This window comes from Apodemus sylvaticus, chromosome 23, assembly GCF_947179515.1.
Source record: "Apodemus sylvaticus chromosome 23, mApoSyl1.1, whole genome shotgun sequence".
Classification (NCBI taxonomy): domain Eukaryota; kingdom Metazoa; phylum Chordata; class Mammalia; order Rodentia; family Muridae; genus Apodemus; species Apodemus sylvaticus.
Window position 1 is genome coordinate 55,955,883 of NC_067494.1, and position 24,360 is coordinate 55,980,242.

At 40.4% G+C, this 24,360-nt stretch overlaps 1 protein-coding gene across 1 annotated transcript; it reads left to right on the plus strand.

Moving 5' to 3' along the window:
* The first annotated feature begins 409 nt into the window (after nucleotides 1–409).
* On the plus strand, nucleotides 410–22,914 carry LOC127674121 (zinc finger protein 54-like). Its single transcript, XM_052169993.1, has 5 exons — nucleotides 410–702; nucleotides 2,815–2,903; nucleotides 8,007–8,098; nucleotides 14,169–14,295; nucleotides 17,232–22,914. The coding sequence occupies exons 2-5, from the start codon at nucleotides 2,870–2,872 to the stop codon at nucleotides 18,887–18,889; spliced, it is 1,911 nt and encodes a 636-aa protein (XP_052025953.1). The 5' UTR covers nucleotides 410–702; nucleotides 2,815–2,869; the 3' UTR covers nucleotides 18,890–22,914.
* Nucleotides 22,915–24,360: the final 1,446 nt, after the last annotated feature.

Consider the following 24,360-nt stretch of genomic DNA (forward strand, 5'->3'; position numbering starts at 1 on the left):
AATTGTGTCACCCAGATTTCTTTGCCTCTCTGTCTCTCTCTGTCTCTCTGTCTCTCTCTGTCTCTGTCTCTCTCTCTCTTTCTCTGCTCCCCACCCCACCCCACCCCCTTGCATGCAGGTCTGGAGCATCATGGCAATCTTCTTTTTGATGCCTATTTTTTAATATGAAGGGTTCAGAACTCACTATGGGGGTCAGATACCGGGGTGCTGCGTCCTATCAGATCCAGGCTCGCAACAAGCAAATGGGGAGACTGTGCAGAACAAGACCAGGTCAGCCTGACACCTGGAGCTGCAGGGAAGGAAGGCTGAGACCGAGTGGGAGGGACTGATTTCCATAGGGCGGGCCACTCACCCGGAAACAGAGGATGGAAGGATGTTACACATTGGCTGGTGGAGAGGAAGGGTGCGGAGTGGGCGAGTTTAGAGGCGTGACCAGCAAGGATACTGGTTTGCAGTGTGTGTGAGCCTAAGGAATCGAGGCTAAAGAATCAGAGCCAGAAGTGTCAAGAACCCGTTTCCGGTCCAGGGCCTGCACTGTGTGGAGTTGCTTGGTGCAGGATTGCCTGCTGAGCACAGACGGCCGGGGTCTGGCGGACCCGTGAACTCCTCTAAGCCACAGGTGCCCGGCGGGGCTGCCTGCAGAGGCAGCAGTAGGCAGCTCAGCGGTGGCAACCGCAGCCTGGCAGCTCTGGAACCTCCCAGGTCAGCGGAGCTGCTGCGGGGCTGGAGAGCGGGAGGGAGCGGAGCAGAGTACGATCAGTGTCTCAACTCATAAGGATGATAGCTCTCAGGATTGTGCTGCGGATGTCTTATCCTCGTCGATAAAATTTCAATAATATTAATTGGATAATGCTATTTTTAATTGACCTTCTAGCCTCTAGATATTCTCCAACGAATAACCTAGTAGAACATTTAAATTTATCGGTCGGTATTTGCAAACGCAGTTCTCCTTGCTGTGGTGGAAAGGACAAGCTCTTGACATTTACGATTATCCATGCTAACTTCCGTGTTCTACCACTTCCCCATTCAAGAGAGTGGCATGTAGACCTAGGGACTTGGATTCCCTGAGAGCTTTTAGATATTAGTCATGAAAGGAACCCCTGCAAATTTAATTGAGAGTACAATTTGTTGTGAGGTCCACAGGTATGGATGTAAACATTAACTTTTAAAAGTCAACGTTTTACCTACCATTAATTTTTCATCTGAAACTCTGTATGCACTCTGTGATGTAAATACAGCATTGTGAAAAGTGTACTGCCAGGCTTCTCTCTAATCTCAGTACCCAGGAGACAAAGGCAGGTGGATCGCAGTGAGTTAGTTGTAGGCCAACCTGAACTACATAGTGAGTTCCAGGACCACAACAGCTACATTGTGAGACCCTGTCTCCAAAAACTTAAATATAAATACAACAAGAAAAACAAGGGAAAGAAGAAGGAAGGAAGGATGAGAGGAAAAATGTAGGAAAGCAAAGAAGTCAGGCAGGTCAGATAAGGGAAAAAAAGTTGCTTCTTCTGAGTTCTTAATGTTGTAAATTAGAGCCTGGAAAATCACAGTATGCTCTTTGAGAGAATCAGGTCACAGGATTTTCACAGTTAGAAAGGACATTATAAACCAGCTTGAGGTGGTGGCGGCACACACCTTTAATCCTTGCACTCTAGAGGAGAGGCAGGTAGGTATTGGAATTCTGTCAGCCTGGTCTACAGAGTGCGTTTAAGGAAAGCCAGGGCTACACAGAGAAACCCTGTTTTTCAGGGAAAAAAAAGAAAGAAAGAAAGAAAGAAAGAAAGAAAGAAAGAAAGAAAGAAAGAAAGAAAGAAAGAAAGAAAGAAAGAAAGAAAGAAAGAAAGAAAGAAAGGAAAGAAGAAAGAAAGAAAGAAAGAAAGAAAGAAAGAAAGAAAGAAAGAAAGAAAGAAGGAAGGAAGAAAAATAAGAGGCATTAATTATAGTCTACAATAATATTAGAAATGATCTTGTGAATAATTATGATAACTCATCTACATCAGAAAAATATCTGTGATCCTCTTTTCTTAATGGTTCAAGAAAAATATTCTGCCTATGGATACATGACCAAACTCTTATATAGAAGTCACCATGTGAACCAGACTGGACTGGAATCCACATATTTCTACCCACCTCTATCTCATCAGTGTACCATTAAAGTTGTGCACCAGCAGGAATGTTCAAACTGTTGTCTTTTATTTTGTGGTCTGTTGACAATCAATGGTGTGACTGTGGACTTCTCCCAGGAGAAGGGACAATGCCTGGTCCCTGCTCAGAGGTCTTTGTACAGACTGGATGTTAAAGGTCTGGGACTCTGTGGAGTGATTTCTGTGGGTGAGAATAGTTTGCTTGCTGCCCCCCTTGCTCCTCCTTGGGGCTCTTGGCAAATTAAATCGCAGGTTTGTGAGACTTCTGTGAATATGCCTCGCATTCCACCAAATAAGGTGAATTCCTCAGAGGAACAAAGACAGATTTCAGGAAGTGTTTTCTCTTCTTTGGTGTGTTCCTTTGGGAGAAAAAGGCTTCCACCAGTTTTAGTCCAGGATATATTTAGAACCTCACTAGTATATAATATTCTCATCCCAATCATTCAGTTCCATTTCTGCCCCTCAGATTAAACTGAGCTGTGATTGGATGTGAGGTTCAAGATGTGGTAACTGAAAATACTTTTAAAATATATTCAGTATTCCAACACTATGTGACAGTGGGAAGGGTTCACTGTGGAATCCTCGATCTTGTTTCTCTTAACCTACTGAGCACAGCAGTGTGTTAGAAATCCAGGTGCTTTCTGATGAATCTCGTTCTCATGTGCAGGCCTCACTGATCACCTAGACCTGCTCACCTGTGGAGCAGAACAAAGACCTGGAAGATGGAGAGGGAGGAGGCAGAAGCTAAGGATCCAGGTAGGATGGAGGGTTGGTGGGTAGGATGGAGGGTTGGTGGGTAGGATGGAGGGTTGGTGGGTAGGATGGAGGGTTGGTGGGTAGGATGGAGGGTTGGTGGGTAGGATGGAGGGTTGGTGGGTAGGATGGAGGGTTGGTGGGTAGGATGGAGGGTTGGTGGGTAGGATGGAGGGTTGGTGGGTAGGATGGAGGGTTGGTGGGTAGGATGGAGGGTTGGTGACGGGATGACAAGGGATTCAAGTGGCTGTGGAAGTGGGACCTGAAATCAGTTTTGCCACATGCTGTTTCACTAGAAATAGTTCTGGAGACATAAAAATTTCCTGAAAAGAATTTCCTCAGGATTATCCTATTGTAGAAGTGAGAAGACTTTCTACAGAAGAATTGATCCTAGGAGGGGAATAAAGGTTCATTTGACTGTGTATGTGAATAACGCTGTCCTTACTCCATGACCATCACTGATCATGTCTACATACCGATATTAAATGGTTATCATCTCAGTGATTTCAATATATTCTAGAATGGTGAAAATTCCACCAGGCAGTGGTGGCGCACGCCTTTAATCCCAGCACTCTGGGAGGCACAGGCAGGTGGATTTCTGAGTTCAAGCCCAACCTAGTCTACAGAGTGAGTTCCAGGACAGCCAGGGCTACACAGAGAAACCCTGTCTCGAAAAACAAAACAAAAACAAACAAATTGTTTTAAGAATTTTTGAGCGTTTGGTATTCTAGCACACTTTCCACATTTTCTTTATTCTGAAAATAATGCCAAACGAATTTTGGTAAGGATCAAGAAATTACTTGCAGACTATTAAACTGTGCCCATTCCTCCCATGGACGACTCCTACTGTCTGTTGTCATGACAGCCCCAAGTGGTTTCCATTGTTGTATTTGTTAATATTCTTTGAGATCACCTCTAGGTGAGATATTTTTTCTAGCTCTTTACTGTTCCTTGGTACTGTAGGATTATTTTCAGTAAAATATGAAAATAGGGTTTTAATGGGAATTGGTTTAATAGGAATTGGTTGGCATCTAAGAGCAGATGGCTCTCCTTCTAGATTGTCTTCTCAGGTTGAAAAGAATATGGTCAGTATGCCAGTTTTCACGTTTTATGTCATCTGTTCATGTCTGCTGGGAATGTCTGCATTCTGGGTTTTGTGACATCCATCTCTGTTGATCAAGGACTTTATGTCTAGTGAACCATCTTATCATTTGCTAATACTCTTGATTTTGTATTTTCATACTTTTGTCTTGTTTTTTCTGTCACTAGTATAATTATGGCCATCAGTCTTCTTTACTGCTCTCTACAGTCATAGCCTTTAAAAGATTTTTAGGCCAGATTGTAGTAGCCCAGGCCTTTAATCCTAGCACTTTTGTGGAAGAGACGATCTCTATGAGTTCTAGGACAGTCTCATCTACAAAGTAAATTCTGGGAGAGAAACCCTGTCTTGAAAAAATATATATATATATATATCATATCATTAAATATGAAATGGATTTTTTGGTAGAAAATATATATTTTAATTTCAGCTCTCAATTTTTTGAATACTGTGCCTTGTTTACATATTTAGCTTAGGGAATATTATCAATTATATTTCAAGAAATTTCTGAAAATAATACATTTGCTATTGTTTAGGAACATGAGTGTGGACACTGATTAAACAGAATTGGAATGTATATTGAATTTACAGGGTCTCATGGCCTGTAATGTAGAGCTTTTTAATATGTACCTATTGGCCACTGAAACTGTTGTTGAGCATGGAGAGTTCAATTCATTTGCTTATTTATTGATTATATTATCATTTGTTTGCTTTCTAATGTTTTGATTGATTCTGTATTCTTATCCATTGTTCTGTAAATAGGTAGCTAATGAGTGTGTCTACAGTGTATTCTGAGTCTTTATGTTTTTAGTTATTATTATTTCCCTGGATGTTTTTCATTTTATACAAAACTTGCTGTTCTTATAGTAAGTGTTTCCCCCTTTTTGTGACTCTGCAATATTCACTGTTTCATATCATATATGAAAGTCTGTGATTCTAGGAGAGAATTAAACCCAGGTTCATGTTTTTATGTATGGATAGATACTTTCTTCAGTGCCACTGTTTGAAGAGACTGTCTAGTCTGCAACCAGTGCTTGCAATATTTCTAATTCTCTGAAGATTATTGTGGGGAGTTGAAATGTAATGCTATTTGAACTGAAGATATAAATCACTTTCACATATACAGCAAATTTCACAATAATATACCCCATTCTTTTTAAAATTAATTAATTTATTTACTTTACAACCCAATATCAGCCCCCCTCCACCAAGCACCCCCTTACACAGGGGATACTCCTCCCTCCCATCCTCCCCTCCCCTTCTCCTCTGACAAGGGGAACCAACCGCTCCCCACCCCCTTACCCCATTGTACATCAAGTCTCTGGTCAGTTGACTATGATTGGCCCAGGGAGTGACACTATTAGGAGGTATGGCCTTGTTGATGTAGGTGTGGCCTTGTTGGAGGAAGTATGTCGCTGTTGTGGGTTTTAAGACCTGTGGACTAGCTGCCTGGAAGCCAGTCACCTCCTAGGAGCCGTCAAATGAAGATTTAGAACTCTCAGCTCCACCTGCTCCGTGCTGGCATGGATGCTGCCGTGCTCCTGCCTTGAGGATAACAGAATAAACTCTGAACCCATAGTCCATCCCCAACTAAATGTTGTCCTTATAAGAGTTTTTTGGTAATGATTTCTATTCACATCAGTAAACCCCTATGTAACACAGAAATTGGTACCGGGAACTGAGATATTGCTGTGATCGGCCTGACCATGCTTTTATTTGGAAGAATGTGGATATTGGGACTTTGGATTTAGAAAGCAGTAGAATGCTTTGAGTGGGGCTTAATGGATGATCCTAGTAGGAATATGGAAGACTTTGTTGCTGAGAGTGATTTGAACTGTTCAGTCCTGGTCCAAGAAGTTTCAGTGGAGAAGAATTTCAATATGTAGCCTCTTTTTGTGGTATTTTGGTGAAGAATATGACTGCTTTTTGCCCTTGTCTGAATAGTCTACCTGAGGCTAACTTAAAGAGATGTATATTAATTGCATTGACATAGGAAGTCTCAAAAGAGCCCAGCAGAGACTTTGTTCTCTGGTTTAGTCTTAAGAAGACTTATGAAAAGTAGCAAGCTGAGAAAGGAAAAATATGCAATGTATGGTTCAAGTAATAATGGGGCACCAGCAAGTGAAATGGAGCTGAATCCTATGTTCAAGGAGATAAAGAGATGAAGGGAGTGGTGATTTTAGGGAATGATTCCACCCAGCTAAGTTCACTGTTTGTGTTTGTAGTTGAACAAGAATAGGTATATCATGTTAGGTGTTATTACCTGGTTAATGATTTTATTTGAAATTTTAATCTGGAATGAACTACAATCCAGAAATGGAGGGCACGCTATTGTCCAGATCTTGAGGCTGGAAGACACAGGATTTTTATCCAGATCTTAGAAACAATGGCCATGAAAAGGTAAGGTTGCCATTCTTGTACCCTCAGGGTTATCGTGCTGTGTTCTAGTTCACAGATGTCATAGCAGGATAGGTTTGCTGGTTGGCTCCCTCCTTGGTAGTTTTGCATGTTGCCTTCTGATACCAAGTAAGCTAGTCCCTAGAGAGAAGGCTTTAGTGTCAGATCCATCTCTTGAGTCCCCTGGGATCTATGCCCAAAGATGGCTTCTCAACACTAGGAACTCACCTTCTATGTCTGGGGATAACCATGGACAATAGCAATAGTGTGTAATGTATTGTGAGTTTCTTAGATAGCTGTAACAGCAACTTCAAAGCAAGCTTCTCTTTGGTGGTTTTGTTAAAAAATATATGGCTCTTATAGGGAGCATTATCACCCAAAGGGAAGTTTTCCTTCACACTCCAAATATGATACCTTATGACTGTTTAGACATTTTTACTGTTATTTTACTGTCCTTCTAAAGTTCTGTCTATCCAAAAGACTCCTAATACGTTTTCAGTTTTACCCTTAAGATCACTTGTTCCCTGTTATCTCCTATTACTCCTCCACATTCCACCGTGGTCTGTTTTTACTTTTTTGGTTACTACAGTTACTCCAGGTTGTGAACTCACATCTGACAATTTGGAGCTAAAACCTTCATTTGAGGGTGAACATTCAATATCTGTCTCTCTGGGTCTGGGTTACAATACTCAGTGTGATCTTTTCTAAGTCCAACCTGCAAATATGATTTCAATTTTCTATACAGCTAAATAATATCCCATGGTTTATATGTATATTGTAATTGTCAGTTAAGGGACATTTACATTTTTTTCCTTTTTGTACCTATTATAAATATAGCAGCGTTTGACATGTATTTGTGGAGTAGGATGTTGAATCCTTTCTGGAACTCATTTTGTAGACCAAGCTGGCCTCGAACTCAGAAATCCGCCTGCCTCTGCCTCCCAGAGTGCTGGGATTACAGGTGTGTGCCACCACCGCCCAGCTAGGATGTTGAATCCTTAGAGCACATGCCAAGGAGTGGAACAGCCAGGTCATGTGCTAGATTTATGTAATTTGAGAATTTGTTTATTTAATTGACAATTCTCTATATTGATTTCTAGAGTAGCCACCTGTTTTTATTCATAGTGTGGTTCTTTCCTATGATTTTGCTTTGTATGTTGTTGATGGCCGGATTATTTGTAGTATTCTATCTTTACTGTGAAAGAGTGGGTTGCTGTCTTGAGCATGGACGATTACTTCCCAGTTTCCTGTATTTATCTATTCTTTACATGAAATGTGTTATTTCCCATGTTCTGATAGATAATCCCCTCCAATTCTTTGTTTTACCTCTAATTTATCATGTGCTATATTCCTTTAATAATATGAATTGTGTTAATTCGTGATTCTCTTCAAATGCACTTATGTCACCGTCAGTTTTGAGAGAGTATTTTTCTGAGTGCTACAGTATGGTTGCTGGTGGTTTTCTCTCCACGTTTTAAATGTCTTTCCATGCTCTCCTGGCTTTGGGATCACTGACTAGACACAGGTAGAATTCTGTTCCTTGGGTGTTTTCACATCGCTTAACAGCATTCTGCATTCAGTATTAATTTTACTTTTCCTTGATATTAAAGGGCCACAAGCCAGCTATTCATTGTTCTTCAAAGAGAAAATCAAAGAAGAGACACAGAAAGAAATGGCTGATTCTCCATTAATCATGTCCCAGGTCAGTGGTCATATCTACTCCATTTCTAAAGTTGTTATTGGCTGATACATTGCAAGCCTTTAATTTTCTGCTCCTGATAATTTTTAAATGTTTATTCCGAAAAATTGTAAGAAAATCACATTGCAATTCACCAGACTCAGAGACTAGTCAAGTCAATACACTTTTATGCAGTTACAGTATTCTTTGGTAACAGAAGCTCTGGAGTCTCAAGTGTGAGTTTATGTTTCCACAATCAAATGTATCTTTATGAACTGATCCACCACCAAAAACCAAAATACCTGTGTCAGAACTAGAACTAGAAAAGTTCTATAACCTTTTATGTTCTTTTTATCCTTTCTCATAACTGGTGATTATTACCTGCATTCTGTCCAAACTCAGCCCTTTCAAGTTCTCTTTTCTCTGTGTTCCACGGTACCCACATGTGCATTGTTTCCATCTATATATATCAGAAGTGGAAATTTCTGCTTTCTTTGGAAACTCAGTTATGTCATATGATGTTTTGCTGATGTAGACAGGAGAAAGGATGCTCTGCTGAAGCAGACATATTAAAGAATGCTGAAGTAAACATGTGAAAGAATGCTTGTTTCCCTTAAGCATGTAGGTGAGAGAATATTTTACTGAAGCAGACACTTGGAAAGATGTTTTCCTAAAGCAGACACAGCTGAGAGAATGTTTTGGTGAAGCAGATGCATGAGAAGACGTGTGATGTTTAGAAAGAATATAAATATGACCCCACAGACAGTGAGAGAGGCTCTGGTATTGATTCACCTTACTCAGCCTCACTGGTCTTTGTTGATGATGCGCCTATATTGGTTTGCCTTGTATCACATTGCTGATCTATGCTTGCAGTGACTTCATAGAGAAAAGTGGCCAAAGAACTTGTGGTGATATTCTAGCAGCTTCTTGTGGCTTCCGAGGTCTTGGACCAACTGACAGAAATTGTCAGAGCCTCACTGTTTCTTCTGTATCTAACTGCAGTTGGTGATGTGTGAGTAGTGATTGCTGAGGGGACTGGACTGCTGATAATGATTATTGTTGTTTTGCTAGTGGACTGTACTGCTGACAATGAAGATTAGAACAACCCCAAAGAACTATTTCTAAACATGTCCATAACCCCGTTTCCTATTAATCTTTCTTGTTCACTTCCTCTGGTGGATAGTGTGTTAGAAGGAAGGTTGAAACACTTAATAACCCTTATTAGTTTTGTAAGGGTTATAACCCTTATGTAGTTTTGTAGTAAGTTTTGAAAAATTTAAGCCTACACGTACTATAAGCTAGATTCTGCATATGAGGCAAAATGCCATCTCTTCTTTCTTACCAGTATGTCCACACTTAATATTACACATTCAAAATCCATTCGTTTTTTCTTGCAAATTATTACATTTTCTCTTCATCTGAATAGTATTTCATTAAATCTCATATTCATCTAAATAGTATACATATAAGTATCACATTCTCATTATCCATTTATCTATTGACAGACAATTAGGTTGACTCCAATACTTTTCTATGGTGAATCAGCAGCAGTCAATATGGCATTTAAATATCTCTAGAGTGATCTGTACAGTTTTCCTGGATGTTACCAGGAAGGAAAGAGCTGAATTATAGATCAGTTGTAGCTTTATTTTTTAAAATTATCTCTAAACTGATTTTTACAATGGCTGTATTAATTTGTGCGCACGTGCGCGCGTGCGCGCACACACACACACACACACAGAGACACACACACGCACACACAGACACACATACATACAGACACACATGCACACACAGACACACACACACGCACACATACAGACACACACACATACACACACAGACACACAGACACACACACAGACACACACACACGCACATACACAGACACACACACACACACACGCACACACACACACAGACACACACACAGACACACACAGACACACACACGCACACACAGACACACACACACATACAGACACACACATGCACACACAGACACACAGACACACACACAGACACACAGACACACACGCACACACAGACACACACACACAGACACACACATGCAGACACACAGACACGCACACACACACACACACACACACACACACACACACACACAGACCAATAGTGAATAAGGCTTTCTTTCTTTCCACATTCTTTTTAACATTTGTTGTCAGCATAGATGACAGGCAGCCCTTCTGCCTGGGTGAGCCACTATTTCAGAGTAGTTTAAATTTTATTCCCTTGACAGCATTTTATGAATCCTAAACACCTTTCCATGTTTGTTAGCAGTTTGTGTTCCTATCTACTCAGAGTGTCTGTTTAATATATTTGCCCACTTGTTCATTGGCAGTTTTATTTTCTTGGAGTTTTATCTCTGTATTCTTGGAAAATTCTAGATATAAGCACCTTTCCACAATGTTGGAACCTTTCCACAATGTTGCTGTTATAAATTTTGTCCCATTTTGTGGGTATCTTTCTGTTCAACAAGTTCTTTCCTGTCCCAATATCCTGATGTGTAATCCCTATTTTTCTAGGTTTCTTTTTTTGTGTGTCTGGTTTTCAATAAGATATTTTGTCCATTTTGAATGGATATTTGGATATTTCCACAACGTGGAAAATAAGAATTTAATTTTTTTCTACTACTGGATCTAGTTTTGACAGCACAATTTGTTGAGAGAACCATATTTTTGAGATGTATGTTTTTGTCTCCTTTGTCAAATATTAAAGTAGGCATAGATTTGTAATTTTGGTTTGGGGTCTTTTATTATATTTTGTCATATTCCTTTCTTATTTTATGACCACACCAGTCTGTCTTTATGACTAACAGCTATACAGTATAATACCCAAAATCCATACCTATAATACTTTTCTCCATTCTTTCTCCCAAGTTTTTTATTTTTCACGACAATTATTCTACATGAACTTACAGCTTGTAATTTTACAATATATCCACTTTGACAAAAAATATGTGGATATCCATTTGGTGTACTGGATGGACTACATTGGTGAGTGAAGGCTGTGTGCTGTGCAGGTTTTATTTATGGGATCTGACATGTTTACTTGAATCATGGTCTTAAACATGCTTATTGGAACACATGGAATAGTCCTTACAATGTATTAGCAATGTGTGGAATTAAAAGAGACATATTGATTCTTAATCATAAGTAAACTTGGATCCTACTAGTTAAGATTTAACACACTATAAAGTGCTGAAAATGTCAGACATATGCGGCTTCATTATGCTATGAAGTTTCGTTCTTGAGTATAGACTGAGATTGTAGGCTACGTATATTTCTGTTTGGAGCTTAATATCGTGATGGTGGTGATGTGTCCACGTGTTTGGTGATGTCTCATATCTGTTTGTCTCAGGAGAATCATTCATTTGTATAGGAAGCTCAGGGGTAACTTCTTAAAGTAGAGAGATCAGTATTTTTCCTTTTTTTTCATATTTTTGCACAAACAATGTCTCACTGTGCAGAGAACGTGGCTTGGACTCATTATGTAGAATTATGTGGACTGCATCCATACAACTGTCTTCTGGGCATTGACTGACATGTGCATAAGCTGTTACATTTGTTGCAGAGAGACTGTCCCCCATGATGGCCTTGCTCTAGACACTTTGAATGTCAGCTCTCCGTGCTTACCCTGCAGCTGCTGTGTACTGAAATTGTTGTCTATGGTAGATCTTGTATATTCTTAGGAAAAGTTTAGATTATATTAAATGTTGCTGATACAGATTTTCCCCTCTGCATGTTAGTGGCCTAAATATTCTTAAAAAATTAATTGAGCAAACTGATTTTTTTAATATGGTGTCAGTATGTAGTGTTATTACAATCCTTGCTACTATGGGGTGAAAAACCTATTTGTCAAAAAGTCAGTCATGAGGTCTACCCTTTGCTGTTTAATGGTGTGGCATTATACCTACATTTTAAAATCATTCCTGAGTCTGTTAGAACAGACGAGATTGACTCAGTGTCTGTATTTTAGGATCATCTTCAGACAAAGCATTGAAAAGTACATGTCCTCATCACAAATTGGCCTTCTGAGATATGTATACGCTGTCCATAACAGACAGACAGCCATGTCCAGATCTTAAATGGGAATCTTATTTCACATAGACTGCTTGTTAAACTATTGGGTCATCCTGCTTTCACAGTTAAAAAAAATTCAGTCTCAGAGGTTTTGAGCACTGATTGCTATTCTAGAAGTCCTGAGTTCAATTTCCAGCAATGACATGGCGCTCAAAACCATCTATAATGAGGCCCGTGCTGCCCTCTGCCCTCTGCCCTCTGCCCTCCTGCTGCCGCCCGCGCCGCGCGACCCCCACCCTGACCCATGGCCAAGCAGCGAGCTGCTGAGCCGCTCCCGTTCCTCCCGATCGACTTCCCCGACGAGGAGCCACAATCCTGCGGTCTGGGGCCAGGGGGACTCAGGGACCGCGGCCAAGCCTGCGTCTGCGCCCCGCCCCCGTAAGCGACGCAGCGGTGGGGCGGTGGGGACGCCAGGCTGGAGCTGCAGGGCTGTAACCTGGAGCCCAGCGAGCAGGGGGAACCCGGGTGGCTGCGACAGAGCTAGCACGGACAGCCCGCGGTAGCCGATAGAGTGCATAGCCAGAATGAAGAGTGTTGCCAGTATAATACATTCCAGTATTGGGGAAACTCTCTACCACCTATTGATCTGGAACTCTTGAAGATGTGAGTGCAAACAGCCTGATAGAAACACTTGAGGACAAGAATGAAGGAGTTGAGATTGACATGGAGTCCTGACAGAAGGATCTGAAGAAAAGGGATTCACCGAATTTGAGGAGCCCTAAAGGAAAAGTTCTTTTCCATACTGGACATGATACTTTTTTTGAAGCCTGAAAAATGAAGAGTTTGGGGATAAATAACTAATTACTACTGAATCTCCTAATGGAGAGTTTTCAAGGATGTGGTATTTGCAGACAAAATACCTTGTGTATGCATTTTTAATGAAAAAAATTTGTTCATGCTCTTGACTTTGAAGATGCTTATCTTGGAAAAGGCGGCTTTCACAGTTTTAGAGGAAGCACTCAGGTCTTTCGCACGTGCTCTGCCAAATGTTCCTTTGCACCACAAAGCTTATTTGGGGTACATGGAACAAATACATTTATACAGCTTGGCTAAAAACTCTCTAGTACATCTCATTGGCTCCCACTGGTTGAACAAACAGGAGACTTGAGTATCTGTGCAAAATTAAAATGTGAGATTGTTTGCTGAAAGCTAATCTTGTCTTAAAAGAGTGTAAATTTAAACTAGTGAGAACTTCCATTTGGGTAGCTTGTTTTAACTTTCACTATTTCCTGTTTATTAAAACAGTATAAGCGATGAATATAGCCAAACAATGGATAAAGAACAGTAGGAAGCAGTTGCCTGCTCCTCCTCGCTTTTTCTGAGATGAAAGAAATGATCTGGTCAGTTTACTGATTTTGTTTTGAGGACAGTTTTTATATTGTTTATATTATTTTAGACCCGTAATTCTCAACACGGATAGCACTTTAACCATCTCTGCTTGAGCCCTGGTCCTAGAGAGATCTCATTCAATTACTTGAAGGTGTCTTTGGTGGCTTTATACATAGGTTTTGTTTTTTTCTTGTTTTATTTTTCACTGATTCTGTATTCCTGTATTGTGCAGATGGGGCCAGAACCACTAGATGATCAGCTTTTCCTGTTTAAAGGAGATCACTAGTTTGAGCCGCAGCAGTGCCGTTTCATGTGTTTTCTTTGTATCTTGTTATGCTATTTGATTTGTCATTACTAAGTTATTGTGTTACAATTTTATTTTTAATAAAGTACACTGTTCGTGTTTGAAAAAAAATCTATAATGAGCTCTGGCTCCCTCCTCTGGTGTGCAGGCAGAGCACTGAGTACAGAATGAATAAATCTTGAAAAAAAAGAAAATTCCTTATAGAATGTGACTGTATTGAAAATTATCTTTTTTTGGATGATGGGTGATGATAATGGTCTTTGTTCATCAACACGCCATCTCCTTACATCCAGGAACGTTTCCTGGACATGAGCAACCAAGTACCCTGACACCCCAAGTCAAAATGTATCTTTTTCAGCGTCTGTTGACGTTTGGGGATGTGGCTGTGGACTTTCCCCAGGAGGAGTGGGAGTGCCTGGACTCTGCTCAGAGGGCTTTGTACATCGATGTGATGCTGGAGAATTACAGCAACCTGGTCTCTGTGGGTAAGAACATTCTTCTTGTACAATTCCTAACTCATTCTTTGTAAGTTGTAACTGATTTTATAGGTTGTAAACTCTCTGTTAGGCTGTCATGGAAAAACCAGAGGACTAGTTTGGTAGTAAAAAAAAAGGAATTTTCCAATATGTCTGCTAGCCCATTTGGGCAGAAGAAAGTCAAATGTGCCACTGATATGAGCAAGTGCATGGTAGAGAGATTGGGACAAAGAGAATCATAGTGGTGTGTGTTTTATGAAGACGCAGTGGCACTCAAGACAAGACCATAGTAAGAAACGGCCAGATAAGAGAGGCCTGTACCTAAGGCCTTAGTGATGTCCAGCCTATGCTGTCATCCATGGCCATGTTGGGTCCACGTCCCTCTTGGCAGCAGGGTCTACATCGATGTCTGTGGCCCATGTTACAACCAAAGGCCGTGCGGTTGTCTGTTGTCTGAGCTGCTGCCTGAGCCCATGTTGATGACTGAGGGACTCCCAGAGCTGGCCCCACCCTTCATCAGCTACCACTTGGTAGAGCGAGCTGTGACTTGGGCATAGGGAAGCTGACCCCACCTATTGCCTCGGCTGCACTGGAGAGCTAGCCCTGTGTGCATGGGTGCAGTCAATGCGGTAGGCAGACCAACACAGCTACCACTAAGGCTCAGTTCCAAGACTTTGAGTTAACCCAGCCCAGCATGTACACCACCTCTGAACTGTTGGAACACATGAAGACGCCAGTCTTAGTGAACCAAGGCTGCAGGCTCTCCATGACATATTGCAACAACAGTGTAGCCAACAGCAGTCTAGGCCAGGATCTCGTATTGGTGGTATAGGAGAAGGCCGAGGCCTGGAACCACATGAATGACTCATTGCAACAAACATTTAATTTCTAATTAAAACTGATTGGGTAAAATGTATACTGTGTGACAAACCATAGCTTTGAGTTCCACTATGACAAACGTGTTGGAAGAATGGACTCGTAAGTGCGCAACAGAACTGTGCAGGAACAACTTTTCCAGGAGTGAGACAAGACGGCAGTTGGTACAAGGGCACAGTTTTCCATAAGGGTTAAAGATAATTTTTTAAATTTAAATTTAATTTTTTTCTTTTCTTTGGAGGGGTAGATTACAAGGGTAGAAGGTAGATATGGAAGGACTGGGATATCAGTAGAATTAAGGTGTATGATGTGAAATTGACAAAGAATCAGTAAAAAAAAAATAAGTTAAGGAGAAAAAACAACATTTTCATGGTATTTAGTATCTGCTCCAGTATACACTCAGAAATATAGCAACATATACTATTTCTACCCATGTCTTAAAGCTCTGTAGTCATCATTTCAGTTCACACTGTTTTAATTGTAAGGAAAACTCAAGATGTGCAAACTGAAAATTCTCCCAGCATATACTGGAGATGCTGACTGGAAATAGTAATTGAGAATTTATTCCTAGATTTGTCTATTTTGTATTCTTCTCATGTACTGAGCATAGAACTGTCTCATACATCTGTATTGTTTCTGAAACTTGCATTGGTTATAGGTTTCCTCGCAGAAAACATGGATTATTATGTGCAGAGTACATGGATTATTGTGTGCAGGGTAGGCTTGGTCACCTGCCTTGAGCAAATGAGGTTGCGCTGGAAGATGGATAATTGTAGTAGCCAAAACCAGGCAGTGGAGGTGAATGAGCAGAACCACAGTGAAGGATTCAAGTGAGAGAGAAAGCAAGAGCTACAGTTGCCTTTGCTGTATTCAGTACTACTTGAAAGGATTCCTGATTCTTGCGCTTCCTACAGTCTCCTTCCTCAAGGTGCATCCTGCCTGTTGTAACTCTTAGAAGTCATTGTGACTTAGACCTGTAGGCCTGTATGGGAACTTAATACTAGTACAATGTGCAGTTTGTCTTGACTGTGCAGCCATCAGATTGGAATAATTTTACAAATTATGTCTAATGTGAGTCCATGAAGTAAGATTATACTGTGATTGCCTTGCTTGCGTGTATGTCTTCATATTACATGTTTCATTTTCATTTCAGTGGAAGATACAAAATATCCTTCTGGAGAATAACCTTAGGAGTTGGTAGAGAGTAGGCTTCAGAATAACCATATAAGGAAAGATAAGAAACGTATGGAGCTCAGACAACAAAGGAAAAGATATGTATGAGTAGTAGCTGCCTGTGAAAACCATGCCTCAAAGGATTTAGAGCTTTGGATATGTGGCAGAGTATTTGCTTAGCATCCATTATTTTGAAGAATCTAACACCCTTTGGTTTGTTTATTTGTTTGTTCTTGTTGTTGCTTTTTATTATTATTATTTTTTTTTTGAGACAGAATTTCTCTGTGTAGGCCTAGCTGTCCTGGAGCTCACTCTGTAGACCAGGCTGGCCTCGAACTCAGAAATCCACCTGCCTCTGCTTCCCAAGTGCTGGAATTAAAGGTGTGCACCACCACTGCCCTAGTGACTTGTTGTTGCTTTTTTAAAGAAACGAAACATATCATTTCATGGTTTTCAGTACACCTCTGTCTTAAAAGAAAGTGGGTTTCCTGAACAGTAATTTTCATTGACATACATTATGAAGTACAAACACTGTCAGTCTGGGATTGGATTAAAGTCTTCATTTCTGAGAAAAAAAATATAGATGTATTCTAAATATAATCACTGAGTGAGTTCCATCCCAAAGTGAATTACTTACCAAAAATTGTTTGTTCCATCTTGTATCAAGTTTGACATTTTCAATAAAGATGAGCTATCTATTAGAAATCACTGACATTGAAGGCTGGCATGCTGTTGTTGTGAGGATCCATACAGTTACAGGGAATGGAAAGTGTCAGGTACTGGGACATCTCTTCTAAATAGTTATAGGTTGACTTATTTTAATAGAGAACTTACAGAGACAGTCATTTATCATGTGCCATCTGGATACAATTAATGTTAATTGTGCTCATTTTCAGAGAACTACTGCATATGTGATACTGTTCATCAGCCGGTGAAGACCGGAAAGGAGTCTTGTCAGTGTAATGAGCTTGGTGAAATGCTTCATGACCCCTCTGACTGTGCACCGGGAAGTGACACTACAGAAACCTCTAATAACTACAGACGCTGTAAGGACAGGCATGCCTCTATTGACTTATTAAATCCAGATAGACATAAAAGCACACACACTGGAGAAGAACTTTGCAAATCTGAAGACTGTGAGAAATCTTTAAGTTTGTGTTCCAACATTAATCAAGATCAGAGACTCTATACTGAAAATAAACTGCAGAGTCAGGGAGAATACAATGCCGATTTCAGCTCTGCGTACAGTCTCTTGCAACAAACAATCTACATTGGAGAGACACCGCATCAATGTGGGAAATGCAGGAAATGTTTCAGTACCTCCTCAAGCTTAACTGTACACCAGAGAATTCATACTGGAAAGAAACCCTACAAGTGCAATGTTTGTGACAAATCCTTTACCCAGTGCACAAATCTTAAAACCCATCAGAGACTTCATACTGGGGAGAAGCCTTACAAATGCACTGAATGTGGGAAGTCCTTTCCCCAGGTGTCAGCACTTAAAAGCCATCAGAAAATGCACACAGGGGAGAAGCCTTACAAGTGTAAGGAGTGTGACAAAGCCTTTGCTCACTGCTCCAGCTTCAGGAGACATCAGAAAATCCATAGTGCTGAGGAATATTATACTTGTCAACAATGTGGCAAAGTCTTACATCAGCTTTCACACCTTAGAAGCCATTTCAGACTCCATACTGGAGAGAAGCCGTACAAATGCAATGAGTGTGGCAGATCCTTTACCCACTATGCGTCATATAAAAGGCATCAGAAAACCCATTCTCTAGAGAACTTTTACAAATGCAAAGAATGTGGTAAGTCCTTTCTTGAATTATCACATCTTAAAAGGCATAACAGAATTCATACTGGCGAAAAGCCTTACAAATGTGAGGTCTGTGATAAGTCCTTTACTGTTAATTCTACTCTTAAAACACATCTGAAAATTCACACTGGAGAGAAACCTTTTAAATGTAGGGAATGTGATAAATCTTTTACCAAGTGCTCACATCTTCGAAGACATCAGAGTGTTCATACTGGTGAGAAACCTTACAGATGTAAGGAATGTGACAAATCTTTTACTGAGTGCTCAACTCTTAGAGCACATCAGAAAATTCATACTGGAGAGAAACCTTACAAATGTAGAGAATGTAACAAATCCTTCATCCAGCGTTCAAATCTTAGAATACATCAGAGAGTTCATACTGGAGAGAGACCTTACATATGTAAGGAATGTGGCAAATCTTTTACTAAGTGTTCAACTCTTCAAATACATCAGAAAATTCATACTGGAGAGAAACCTTACAAATGTATGGAATGCAACAAATCTTTTACCCAGGACTCACATCTTAGAACACATCAGAGAGTTCATACTGGAGAGAGACCTTACATATGTAAAGAATGTGGCAAATCTTTTACTCGGTGCTCATATCTTAGAGCACATCAGAAAATTCATACTGGAGAGAAACCTTACAAATGCAAAGACTGTGACATATCATTTATCCAGATTTCAAATCTGAGAAGACATCAGAGAGTTCATACTGGAGAAAAAATACCGTTGTAACTATTGTGACATTTTTCTGGTATTCCCTGCTTACAAATCACAACAGTATAAGTAAAAGAAACAAAAATAAGTTTTTGAAAACCTTTAATGAAGATTTAATTTTTTTAAAAAAAATAATAGTTTATATTAACATAAAATTCTGTAATTATAACTGCGGGAAAAGCTTTGTATTTTTTTTAATGTGATGTTTGCCAGGCTGCAGGTCTTCTCTGTGCACTGCATGTGGTTGTGGTTGGGAGCCGGTTGGAAGCCTGGTGTGGTTGGAAGCCGGAAGAGCGCATCAGATCCCCTGAAGCTGGCAGTACACCTAGTTGTGTGTGTAGCTGTTTATATGTTGGGAATTGAACCCGTTCTCTGTAAGAGCATCCAGTTTTTTCTTAACCACCGAGTTTTCTCTCTCATCCCTGGGGAAAGCTATAACAAAAATATTTACCTTATTTAATATCTAACCATTCATAATAATGCCAGTCAAGATGGTGTATGCCTTTAATTGCAGCACCTAGAAGACACAGCCAAGCAGATCACTGTGAGTCTGGGTTCATCCTGGTGTACATAGTGGGTTCCAGGACTGCCAGGATTACATAGACCCTGTCTCAATAAAAATAAAAATATAAAAAAATGGTAAATAAGAACAACATAGAATAACATAAGCAATTGGAAAAGACATATAATTAAAGTGTACATCACAAAGTTCATAGTTCCGAGAAGCCATGTTAAAATATATCTTATATAATCCCCATGTCTCTTTGGAAATTACATCACCCACAAATATTTTGAATTTGACAAATGCTTTACAAAATAGTGCTAAAATTGCAGAGGTAAAAGAAACTTCATCATGAAAGAAAATGCTCTAATTCTCATCTTTCACTAACTTTCAAAATCTTCATAATAGAATTAATCCTTACAAATATCAAGAAAGAGACAAACTGATGAGATAGGCTGTGCATGTGATATAATTGGAATGCTGACATACAGCTTAGAAATACCTCAAAGGCTACGGCTGTGATGATACACACACTTCATCGCAATGCTCTGAACAAAGGTAGGTGCATCTGTGTGAGTTCATACATCTCGGATAGTGAATTGGTACTATAGGGTACATTGTTCAGGGGTAAGACCATGATATCATTTCTCTGCCAGCAGCCTGTACTAGACCTTGCAATGGTACAAAAGCTAGCCACTTTGTAAAGTTTCCTGGTAAGTTCAAGATTGTTCTCTGTCTGTCTCGAAGCCAAAGTGTTTGGTGTCATCAATAACACCACGTGCTTAGGATAGCCATATAAGAGAACTGACAATGACCTGTTTTGTTTGGGGTGCCCCTGGCCTCCATGAAGAATAGGTCCTAAGCAGATACAAATATCTGGTACAGAGAGTTCCATTTAATAGCCCTGGCATCTGGGGGTAGCATTATTTAAATGACACCTCTGCTCTTTAAATATGCCTTTAAAATCATATTTCCTATATAACCTGTAAGATACTGGAGGTTCATAAAGCCTTACTTTGGACAACCCACACACTCTTCTTTCTTCCTGTCCTCATCTCGAGTTAAACACATAGTACACATTGTCCAGTGCCACATTCTTTTATAGCACACGTGTTGTGCTATCCCCTTTAATTACGTTTTTTATATGGGATGCAAAACGATAGGTTTCTGTGTAGCTCATTCATGCACATGTCATTTGAGTGGAGTTTTAGCAGCTTGCTTTCTTCCCCGTCACCCCACTACATGTTTCAATCATGCACCCTGCATTCCCTCTCTATTTTCATATCACCTATATTCTAATACCCACACTCTTTTCTTGAATTTCTCTACTTCAGGTGCATTTCTAGCATCTTGGCATCAACATGTAGTCTCACTAGAACACACAACAGTATGAAGCTCAGATGCACCCGAGTAGAAACGTGATGTTGCCTGCTGGGGCTAGGAGGGAGCACTCATCATAATTTCCAGTAACCTATTTTAGCTCCAGATTCCCCAGTTTCCCTTTATTGACACCTGAGTAATATACCTTTCTATAATAAGTATCACAGTTTCATTTATGTGTGTGTCAGTTGAGGGACATCTGAGTTGATTCTACTGCCTAGATACTGTGAATAAAGGTAAAATGAACATGATGGACAAGTGTTCCTTGGTAAAGATGGAGAGTACTTGGAGGTCATGCCCAGGAGTGGTTGTTATGTATCAGCTTCTACTGAGATAAACCCTTCCGATTTGGAGGAAGTTCCTTAAAATATAGGATATTAAAGCAGAGGTAAATAAATGGATGTTCTTATGGGAGAAGATATGTTTATTCTACCAAAAAAAATCACCAGAAGCTTAAGGCGATATAGATGACTTAATAGCTTCAGGAAGTCCCAGGAACTGGCAAAATTCACCAGTGCCCTCCTGCCTCAAGCATATATAATCAGTATAGACTCTGACACTATCAGACAAAATGAGCTTCCCAGAAAATGTTCAGACTAGCCATGAAGCACATACCAGTCAAGTTGCCTGAATCAGACAAGACAGGTCAAGCTGACTGGAGGGTGTAGTGAGTGGCTTCAAAGACAAACCTCCCTGTTGGATTCCATAGCTGCCTGCAGCTATTATGAACTGGGTTGCTGGAACAGAAGCTGAGGGATGGATGGGGAAGGGGCAAAAAGAAAGAAGGGCCAGGACAATGTTTCACTGATCAAGGCCAGAACTGTAATGTCCATCAGATCTTTTAACAGTTTGGGCAAACCTCCCCCCCCCCCCCCCAGACCCTGGGTTGAGTTCCGGTGGAAGTTGTCTAGCTTTGCCTGGTGGTCCTTGTCTTGACTGCTCCTGCAGCTGGGTGGGTCACCTGCTTAATTCAGGAATTAGTAGACCTGGAGGAACAATGAGCTTAACCTTCACTCTGAGCTTCTCCACCCTAGGTGGAGCAGGATCAATCCTTGTTCCACTGTAGGCCAAGAGAAGTTCACCTTGACCAATGTCAAGTACACGCTGAGCACTCCACCCTAGGATAAAAATGCCTGCTATAACCTACTTCCCTGTTATTCCCTAATGTCAGATTCCTGCTGAAGCCAGGGATTGTCCTTGGCTGATGTCAAGTTCCTACCACGTGGTATGACTCCCCAACATGGCTCTGTACACCTCCCACCTGAGGTGAGCTGCCTGCAAGCTGTGCAGCGATCCCCAGGTTTGCACCTTCATCAGCCATCACTCTCACAGTGTGAAGCAACTGTTACTCAGCCGTTTGTGTTTCTGTCAGTAGCTCCCCGCCCACACTCTTGTAAGTCACTTGTCCACTGGCATTTAGAGATGACTCAATGCTTAAGAGCACCATCTGCTCGTTCAACTGACTCACTTTGAGTCGTTAGCACCCTCACATGGGCACTCAGTCTGTAACCTCAACTCCAGGGCATCCAGTGCCCTCTTCTGGACCCTTCGAGCACCAGGAACGCTCAGAGTTCACCAGCATGCATGCAGGTGAAACATCAATAAAAAAGAAAGCACATTGGTTCAGCGAGGCGAACTCTGTTGGTTCCCCACATTAATTTGTCATTGGTTCCTTATCTGAAATAAGTATATGTGTGTCTTTGTTTCCACAGGAATAGTGCCACATGTTACTTCTGTTTCGTGACACCCAGATTCCTTTTTTTTTGAGAATATATACACTGATTTTCTAAGTTGATTCTCCAGTTCTCACTCCCCGAGCAGTATTTGGCTTCCTTCCCCCATGTCTACGCCAAGAGTAGTTAACATTACTATTCCTGATGGTGGACACTGTAGTTAGGGCAGCATGTTACCTTAAAGGAACCTTTGTCTGAATTTCACTGATAATTTTACAAACATTTTTGTCTTCGTGTGGGTTTCATGTATTTGTTTTATTTTTGTTCTGCTTTTTTTTTGTACTGTAAAAATTTTAAAATGATAGTGTAACTACAACATGTTTCATTTCCCTTTCCTACTGCCAAATTCTCGCATATATTCTTCCCCACTCTCGTCATTTCACTGTTATGGTATGTATAATATGTACAAGTGTATAATTTATGTGGAATTGATATACATATATATTCCTAAATCTAACCTCTTCTGTCTGTATCATGGTACTTGTGTATATGTTTCCAATGCTGACCATTTGGTTTTGGATAACTAGTTGGTATGCTCTCCCTGAGGGAGACTCCTGCTCAGCACTATGCAGTTACCTGTAATACACTCCGCAGAGACTGAGGCCTGCTGGGCCTTTCCCCATCCACTTTCAGATGTCCATTGTTGTACTTGTTCAGCTCTTATTTGAGCAGTCATGTTTTTGAGATTTTATGGATAAACTCCTGGCATTACTAGGAGAAACAATCTCACAGCAAACTCCTTGATCCTCTGTCTCTGGAATATTAATTGCTCATCTTCAAAAATATTCCTTGAGCCTTAGGTGCATGAGTGTTTTGTAGATGTGTCCATTATATGTGGGCTCAACAACTCTACATTTTGCAGTTGTAGATTTTTTTGTAGTGATCTCTCTGTTGAAAGAGACATTTCCTTAATGAGGGAAGAAGACTATTTATTTGTCGGTACAAGAAAAAGTATTTGAATTTTCTAGGAACTAATCTGAACTAGTAAATTGGTGGTGGTTGGTTCTCCTCCAAAATTCATGACTTCACCAGCAGTGAGAAGTTAGCTAGGTTTCCAGTACCACTCATAGTTTCCCTGTTGTTACAAATATCTTAAGTCCAGTTAGAGGCTGTTGGTTCTCACTAAGGTGAGCTTGCCAATACTGAGCCTTAGAATTATCCTGACAAGATAGATGATCATCGATGTGTCTCATAGGCATTATAGCTGGGTAGGACTGTGAGATTCTTCCTTTGGAGCCCCACATGCTTATTCTGGTATCATACAAGCCAATTCTAAGAGAGGAGTTTGCTTTATTTTGAGATAGGGTCTGCTGTATTACTAGCTGGCCTAGATTTTCTGTATGTAGACTAGGCTGGCCTTGAACACAGACTTCCACTTTCCACTTCTCGAGACTTTCTGCCTCGTGAGTTCTAGGTGTGAAGGCTTACATGACCTTGCCCAATGAAGCATAACTTTCTCTGATTACTTTGTTGCTATGTTTGTTTGTAAAGACAGGGTGTAACCTTGGCTTACCAGGAACTCACAGACATCTAACTGCCTGTCTCCTGGGTCCTTGGGATTAAAGGCTTGCACCACCTCTGCCCAGCTTTTAATGTGTTGACAGTTCCCCAAGGTAAAGGCACAACTCACTTGATAGAAATGAGTTAACACGTAGATCTTATTTCTACTCACATTACTTCTATCACACAAAATTACCAACTTGAAATAGATGAGGTTCCAGGTGCATTATAATACACCAAATGTAAACAACATGAAATAAATAATATAAACAATATAAGTAGCAATGTGACTTATGCAATTATAAAATGCAACCCTGAAATTAACCCCACAATTAGAGTGACAGGATTCTATCAGAACTGCAAAGAAGAACTAA

Excerpts from the sequence above, each read along its gene's own strand:
- LOC127674121 (XM_052169993.1), top strand. The coding sequence starts at position 2,870 with ATGGAGAGGGAGGAGGCAGAAGCTAAGGATCCAG. Across the intron at positions 2,904-8,006 it reads GGCAGAAGCTAAGGATCCAG|GGCCACAAGCCAGCTATTCA; the intron begins GTAGGATGGAGG and ends TTGATATTAAAG. Across the intron at positions 8,099-14,168 it reads CTCCATTAATCATGTCCCAG|CGTCTGTTGACGTTTGGGGA; the intron begins GTCAGTGGTCAT and ends TATCTTTTTCAG.